The sequence below is a fragment of the Anneissia japonica genome, unplaced genomic scaffold, assembly GCF_011630105.1.
Source record: "Anneissia japonica isolate Jap-2015-1 unplaced genomic scaffold, ASM1163010v1 scaffold285026_len86630_cov121, whole genome shotgun sequence".
Lineage (NCBI taxonomy): Eukaryota > Metazoa > Echinodermata > Crinoidea > Comatulida > Comatulidae > Anneissia > Anneissia japonica.
Window position 1 is genome coordinate 37,660 of NW_022713792.1, and position 8,552 is coordinate 46,211.

At 35.7% G+C, this 8,552-nt stretch overlaps 1 protein-coding gene and 1 long non-coding RNA gene across 2 annotated transcripts in view; both read left to right on the forward strand.

Moving 5' to 3' along the window:
* The window catches only part of LOC117108751, a 17,504-nt gene extending 11,033 nt beyond the window's left edge, over positions 1–6,471 (forward strand). The window contains exon 2 of the mRNA XM_033250880.1: positions 5,801–6,471. Coding sequence (XP_033106771.1) covers positions 5,801–6,404 — 604 coding nt within the window. The 3' untranslated portion in view covers positions 6,405–6,471. The remainder of the gene's footprint in view (positions 1–5,800) is intronic.
* Positions 6,472–7,191: 720 nt separating this feature from the next.
* The window catches only part of LOC117108749, a 10,369-nt gene continuing 9,008 nt past the window's right edge, over positions 7,192–8,552 (forward strand). The window contains exon 1 of the long non-coding RNA XR_004445412.1: positions 7,192–7,338. This is a non-coding gene — a long non-coding RNA (uncharacterized LOC117108749). The remainder of the gene's footprint in view (positions 7,339–8,552) is intronic.

Genomic DNA, 8,552 nt, shown 5'->3' on the forward strand with positions numbered 1-8,552 from the left:
TCCAGGTTTCCTATTTATAATCCACCATCAACTAAACTGCCTTAAAAAATTTAAAAAAATTGGTTCATGTGGGAATTGAACACACAACCTCCAGGTTTGCTATCATTATCCACCAATATCCATCAATTAAACTGCCTTAACATTTTTTTTTTAAACCTGGCTCGTGTGGGAATCGAACCAACGACCTTAAAAAAATAAATAAAAAAATAAATAAAAAACTTGCCCCGTGTGGGAATCGAACCCACGATCGCTGAGTTTACTACCCCTGATCCAGCATGACTAAACGGAGGGAGGTAAACCGCGGCCCCTAAGCCATACAAGCAATAAACCTAGTACCACACCAAGTACCTGTTAGTCAACCTACTAGAAAAAATTCTTCGTATATATACAATACAGGTTAATATTACGTATGGTCATGGTGTCAAAAAAAATGAGCCGTGGGCCAAGAGGGTTTATATTTTGTCTAAATATATATAATTAAATTTATAATCGATTTATGATTGTTACCATCTCCATAACTTACACACTTTTTTTAAATAGACAAAAATGTTGGAAAAATTCATTATGCAAATTAGAAAAAAATAGACCAATCATGTTATGGGATTGAATGTATTGTACTCGTTGATTACGTCGCGAATTGCGAATTAACAACAAACAACAACCTTTCATCTCCCAGCCTAGGAACCAATCAATTCGAGCGGATGCCACTTCGAGCGAAGGCCAATTCAAATTATCAAGTATTTCTAGTGACTAACGATTGAACCAATTGCATTAGACAGACTTCTACCAAACATGGGGTGTTCACAGGTTGAGATTAAAGGTCACAGTGGTTATCTCTTAAAAAATGACTGGGTTCATGTTCTATTGAACATAGTATCTCAAGTTACCCAGTCAGCAGCAGCTGACTGGGTTCTGTTTCTTAGCAGTTTCTTCTTTCTTTCTTTCTTTCTGTCAACATTTTAAAAGGCTACTAGTGGCAAACTACTGGACCGATTTAATTAAAACTTGGTCAGTAGGACCGGTGCCACCTCCCATTTATGAGTTGTTCACAACTTGTGGTCAAAGGTCACATAAGGGGCATTAGGGTCAAAAAACCAAAAATCGTATAAAAAACTACTTGTCTCACAAATAACGTAGCACAGTCTTGTCCTTTGCACATATACATTGGCATAAGGCAGAGTCTATAGGGTGTTCAGGGATAAGGGGTCAAAGGTCATTAAGGGGTAATTTTCATCTTTTTTCTGGCAACATTTCAAAACGCTACTAGTGCCAAACGGTTGTACCGATTTCAACCAAACCTGGTCAGTATAATCGGTGACACCTCTCATACATGGGGGTGTTCACTGCTTGGGGTCGAAGGTCACATAGGGGTCATTAGGGTAAAAAACTTTCAAAAATATGAATAAAAGACTTCTTCAGTCACAAATAACATAGCACAGTCTTGTCCTGGGCACATATGTATTGGCATAAGGTAGGGTCGTTATGGTGTTCAGCGATTTACGGTCAAAGGTCGTTAAAGGGTTATTCTTTTGTTCTCTATAGTAACATTTAAAAATGCTACTAATGGCAAACCATTGGAATAAATTCAATCAAATTTGATCATTAAGAACCGGTGACACCTCCAACAACCCAGTCTGGGATCAGGGGTCACATAGGGGTCATCGGGGTTAAATTTTCAAAATAGCCCAATTGAGCTCAAATTAACCAGGAATGATCATTAGGACCTTCTAAACACGAAAAAATACTCTTCACCCCCTATGTCAAAGTTCATAGGTTCAAAATGTTACTAACGGCAAACGAATAAACCAACAATCAAAGTTGATCATTAAGAACCAGTGACACCTTCTACACCCCTGTCTGTCATCAGTGGTTACATAGTGGTCATCGGGTCAAATTTTCAAAATAGCCCAACTGAGCTTGAATTTACCAGGAATGATCATTAGGGCCTTCTAAATATGAAAAACTACTCTTCATCTATAGGTAAAAATTCACAAGGGTCACTATAGTGAAAATTATCAAATATTGCTAGTGACGAACGATTGGACCAGTTGCATTAGAACATGGGGTGTTCACAGGTTGAGGTTAAAGGTCACAGTGGTTATCTCTTTAAAAATGACTGGGTTCATGTTCTATTGAACATAGTATCTCTAGTTATTATAATAATAATAATAATTATTATTAATATTATTATTAATAGGCATATTATATTATTATAAGGCCTATATTATTATTATTATTATTGTTATTATTATTATTATTATTATTATTAATAGGCATATATTATTATATTAATATAAGACCTATTATTATTATTATTATTATTATTATTATTATTATTATTATTATTAACAACACGATATTCAAACTTAAAACAATGATTAATTTAGTCTTTTTGCAAGTACACGACTTTTAAAATCAATCAAGAGATTTTTGCTTTTCTCACCTTTTTAACTTTGATTTTTGTATTAGTAATATTGCGACTACACTATTGTGAGTGGAAATAATATCAGTCTATTGTCAAATAAAGTGAAATCACCTCGACCTGACAAAATAACGTAAAAGTATCCGCCATACATGTTGACAAATCAAAAAAGCTCCAAAAAATACGAAATGGTTCTTCTTGCAACATTAACGTTCAAGAGCGAGAATAGCCTAACAAAAGTGTTTCACGCTGACATTAGCTGTTTTTAGGTCATTTTTTGTCTTTCCACAGTCATATCTGGCAAATACTTGTCGAATTTTTGTATTCCATTCTGCATTTGGAAGGCAATTCTTTTCTGATTGCTTTAGTATTTGTTTCAATTCTTAGCTTGAAAAAGGTCACCGTCATTTTTCACTTTTCTATTGGTGGTATGCTGACCGCCCACCGCGCGTAGAGGCTGCATTTTGACCTCTTTCTAGTGACTTCGTTTAAATTGCCATTTCGGCTGTTCACCAATCAAATATCTTGTTGTTCATTCCCCCAGTAAACAGAAAGCTGAATATTCATAGATTCTTCTCATATAAAATATATAAATTGCAATTGGATGAAAAAAATCACCATCAAAACACTAATTTCAATATGAATGACTAGGCATTATGCCTGCAAAAATGCGAAGCTTTGGTATAGCTTTCCGCCACCATTGTCAAAGGTCTGAAGGCCCTGGCCGTAAAAAAAAATATCTCTAGCGACTTCGTTGGCTTTAAATTGCCATTTCGGCTGTTCACCAATCAAATATCTTGTTGTTCATTCCCCAGTAAACGGAAAGCTGGATATTCATAGATTCTTCTTATATAAAATATATTTATTTATTTAAACAATATTTTGTGAGGGTGGTCCATCCAGCCTGAGCTGATCAATTGGGACCCTCAGTACATACAATTAGAACATAAGTATAAAAATTAAACTTGATCTTTAACATAAACAAATTAATTAAATTAAACCAGAATATGAATTCCCATTTGATGAAAAAAAAAATCACCATCAAAACACTAATTTCAATATGAATGAACAATACTGTCTAGGCATTATGCCCGCAAAAATGCGAAGCATAATGCCATTTTCAGAGGTCTGGAAGCTCTGGGGCGGATTGCTATAAGCTGTCTTTAGACGGTTATAACGGTTAGCCGGCTATAATCGTGACGTCACTACTGGTCTATGATTATAGAGCATTGCTATACCGCAGTCTAACCAGTTAGCCGTCTTAAATTTTAAAGCCTAGGAGGAGGAGGCTTAAAATGGTCTTAAATCATTTTCATCATGGCGTTCTGCTGATTAATTCAACAGTGCAATGGCAAGAGTTAGGCCTAGATCGTCAAAGTCGGAGAATCGAACGACGAATACTCCGCACACTTCTCAGCGTCTGTAAAAATAGGTCTACAGCGTTTATTTTCGTTCATTTTAATACATTTGCGTGCGCCCTGTATCTTACGTTACCAGGGAGTGCTTGTTTGCATTTTAATACTCAAAGCGGTCTTAGGGAAGACTGTTTTAAGACCGTCTAAGTGATAAAGCCGGCTTTATTCAAGGAGTTAAGACTACCAGTTAAGACCGTTTTATAGCAATTCGACCCAGAAAAAAAAAAAAAAAATTGGTTCGTGTGGGAATCGAACACACAACCACCAGGTTTTGCTATTCATTATCCACCATCAACTAAACTGCCTTAAAAAAAAAAATTGGTTTGTGTGAGAATCGAACACACAACCTCCAGGTTTGCTATTCATTATCCACCATCAACTAAACTGCCTTAAAAAAAAAAATAAATAAAAATAAAATTGGTTTGTGTGGGGAATTGAACACACAACCACCAGGTTTCCCGTAACATGATTAGTCTAATTTTTTTCTAATTTGCATAATGAATTTTTAAAACATTTTTGTCTATTTAAAAAAAAGTGCGTAAGTTATAGAGATGGTAAAAATCAAAAATCGATTATAAATTTAATTCTACATTTTTAGACAAAAAAATAAACCCTCTTGGCCCACGGCCCATTTTTGACACCATGACCATGCGTAATATTAACCTGCAGTGTATATATACAAAGAATTTTTTCTAGTAGGAATAGAGTTGACTAACTGGTACTTGGTGTGGTACTAGGTTTATCGCATTTATGGCTTAGAGGCCGCGGTTTACCTCCCTCTGTTTAGTCATGCTGCATCAGGGGTAGTAAACTCGGCGATCGTGGGTTCGGTTCCCACACGGGGCAAGTTTTTTGGGGTTCTTTTCTTTTCAGTTTAGTTGATGGTGGATAATGAATAGCAAACATGGAGGTTGTGTGTTCGATTCCCACACGAACCAATTTTTTTTCCTTTAAGGCAGTTTAGTTGATGGTGGATAATGAATGTATTGTACTCGTTGATGACGTCACGAAATAACAACAAACAACAACGTGTCATGTCCGAGCCTAGGCCGTCATGGAAGCTCACTGGCTCCTGTGTAATTCATGTTGAGCCAACTGCAGACGAAAAGGTTACAATCTTTTCAGAGATAAGATGGAAAAAAGTTTCCATGGCTGTAAATTGTGATTGTTACAGCATGCACGCAAAGATCGTACGCGGCGTATACCCTACACGGTGGATACCCTACGCGGCGCTATTTACACGATATTTTGTTACTTTTTCGCCAGTGACGTCATGGTAAAATCGTATATAATCGCCTATAACTTCATAAAAAATAGCAAAAGAACGAGTTTAAGGTTGATTCTATTATTAATGGCATATCAAAAATCCACTCTAGAACAAACAAACAAAAATCATTTTGCTAGTTCTCTTTTAAGAGAGTCGGTGACCCAGTCGAGTACTAAGAACATTCGAGGGGGCGCGCCTGATGATGTAGCGTTCAAATTTACGCACGCACGCACGCTCGGTTCTTTTCACTGTTCGGCCGGTTCTTATTGGCTAACGCTACCATGGTGACTGTCGGTATGGAAATAATCATTCCATTGTCGATGTTTTTATTTCATGTAAACACTTCGACACTTGAAACTACTTCAACCTAACTATTGTCTGTATTATGTTCACGTCTGCATTGCTAATTAAACATTTCCTTTACAAAAACCAGATGAAAGTACTCATGTAAGTGCTCTCGAATTATATACAAAAAAACTGGATATATTATTAATTATTTTGTTAGACAGTTATTTGCTCGCTAATATTTAACCACATATTGATCTTTGAGGTCTGACTATGGTTGACAAATTGCAAATTTAAATAGAAATACTTTGAAAGTTATAAACACTTTATTCTGTTATTTAATGTTTTACCGTATTCAATAAAATTTAATGAAACTGTTGGTAGTAAAAATATGTTTCTGTTTAATCGAAGGTCAAACGAACCCTTCCTAAACACGTTGAAATCAAAGACCACTTACACCATAGAGATGTTCGAAGAGAACCTCCGACAGCGCCCTGTTGTAGAGACTTCCAACTCTTTTCGTGTATTTGCCAGAGCCCAGTGGCCGTGGATGTCAGCCCTGTGCTATCATCCCAACGTCCATTCTTTAGAAGGCACCGAGGAGGGCTTGGAAGCGCTGCGAGCTGTTGCAAAACAGCAAGATGTTGATCTCACCACCAATGCTAAAGAACGGATCGAAACCAGAAATAAAAGACACACAGAGAACGTAATGAGACGTGACGTTCTTCAAGGTCAAAATTCTGCCTTGGGTGCCGTATTGGAGCTGATGGATTTTATAATGCTGAAGAAAAAGTCTGAGATAGAACAGAAGAACAAACGTCTTGTAGCAATTACAGGAGAAATAATCTTGACCGCTGGCAAAAGGGAGAATGCTCGATTTGTATCACGCAATTTCAAAGAGCAATTGAAGTCACTCCGCCAACACCTTAGTGACAAAGAGCAAGAACACCAGAAGGAGATGGAGATGCTAGATAAAGAGATAGTAGACCTTGAATCTGAACTAGAAAGAGCTTAATTATGTTGAACCATTGTTTTAGATATCATAGACAATGTTTTGTATTGAATTTTGACTTTGGTTTGGATTGAATAAATCTACTCAATTTTATAATTAATAATTCATGCCTATAATTCACCCTTGTCTCTAAGCATTGAATAGATCTTCACTATCTAGATAGATCACTGCTCTACTATAATAGCTATCCTCCAGATATCTGATAAGGGAAAGGATTCGTACGTCACGGGCCCGGGGTCGTACTCACGATCCATCGTGGTCCAGGGAGCGAATCCCCCTGTGAATTAGCGCACACTGAACGTACAGTTGTTTATACATTGAACCATCTCATATTCGTAAGCCCTTATATATCTCATTTAATTTGTATTTAAAGGAACAAATGTTTTTACAATTTTTCAACTCATTCGATAAATGGTTCCTCACCTTTGACACCCTGTAAGAAACACATTTTTGTACAACAACATTTATTTTTTTTAAAAATCAATAACAAATTTATGTTATATTCCTTGTATTGTCGTTGTGATGGGATTCATATGTATGAAAAAAAAAATCATCGAATGAGTCTGGTAATTTTCCTCTTTGTTTTTTAAACATAAGACTTAAAATATTCTTTTCGAAAATATATATATATATATTTTTAAGTATATGAATTCTGTTAAGAAAAAAAAAAAGAACCAGGCGATCATACCACCTATCATACCACTGATCTCTATCTACAATTGAATTAGAGAATGAGAGATCATTGATGAAGATCACATTGCGCCCTCTTTTGAGAAGCGCGTAAAATAAACTTTCTAGATAGAAAGAACTTCACTTTTTGTTGTTTTGATTGAATGATTGACACCACCACTGAGGCAATTGGCGAATGGTCCGAGTCATGAAACACGAAAGAAATTCCTGAAGTTGTCTTACTCACCCGTAGCCATCAAATAATATAGTAAGATATGCACTTCTAATATGAAACTAGGCTAGGCCTACCTATCTATTCTATTCCTTCACATGGCTAGGCCTAGGCCTATAGGCTATATAGGCCTAGGCCCTAGACTTAGGCCCTAGGATATGATAGGCAATAATTAGACCTAGGCCTAGGCTAGGTAGGAGGACCTAGGCCTAACTACCACCGACCAGGCCTAGCCTATTTTAGGGGCTGCTTGCCCCAGGCTAGCTAGGTAGGCCCCTAGGGGTGATGTAGAGTACCACTCTATAGCTACTGCCTAACTAGGCAGCACTACAATATTAGTAATGGAAATGCACCTTTGCACATCTCTAGGGAGCAACCCTACCCTAGCTAGGCCTAGCCCTAATTCTAATAATTAGTCAATTGTGACGTCATCACTGTAACTCCCAATGTTATTTGCCTATTCCCCAGTGTCCACTAATTTTTCAATTAGTGGACGCTTGGCTTGATTTTTTTTTAGGTTCGTGTGCAAAAAAAATCCTCATTTTTTTTTCGTCACTGCGAATACATCGCACACCGCGATAAAAATATTTAATATTTAATATTAATATTTATTGGTATATACACTCAAAATGCAACAGAAGTTGAAATTCTTATGAGTTTACAATATACAGTAAAAGCTAAAGTACCAAAAAAGAATCGATAACAATACAATATTGCACATTAATAACATCGATAACAATACAATATAATACATTGGCAATTAGAATTAATAAATTGAATTATTCATTATATAAAAAACTAAAATTATTCAACACAATTAAATCAATATAAACAAGCATATTTAAACATACAGCATTGGAATTATGAGAAAATATTATACAATTACCAACATATAATACTTTCTATTATACAATTATTATCATTACAATATTACAATTGTTCAAAAATATTTACAAAATACATATAAAAAATACAAAGATAACAAATACAACAAATTATAAGTTAATTAAGGCAATAAGGATTTTAAAAATTCAATAGTTCACAGAAGTCATCGTATTCATCATATTAAAAAAATCAGTCATTCAATAGCCGTATTGCAGAAGGAAGAGTTGAATTTGAATAACGGTTAGTCCTACATCTAGGAACATTGTACTTCTTAAAACTACGTAAAAATCTGTTGGGTCTTGGGTTTTCAGGAATCCAACTATAAAACCGGGTAGATGTAACCAAACCCTTACTAAAACTGGCTA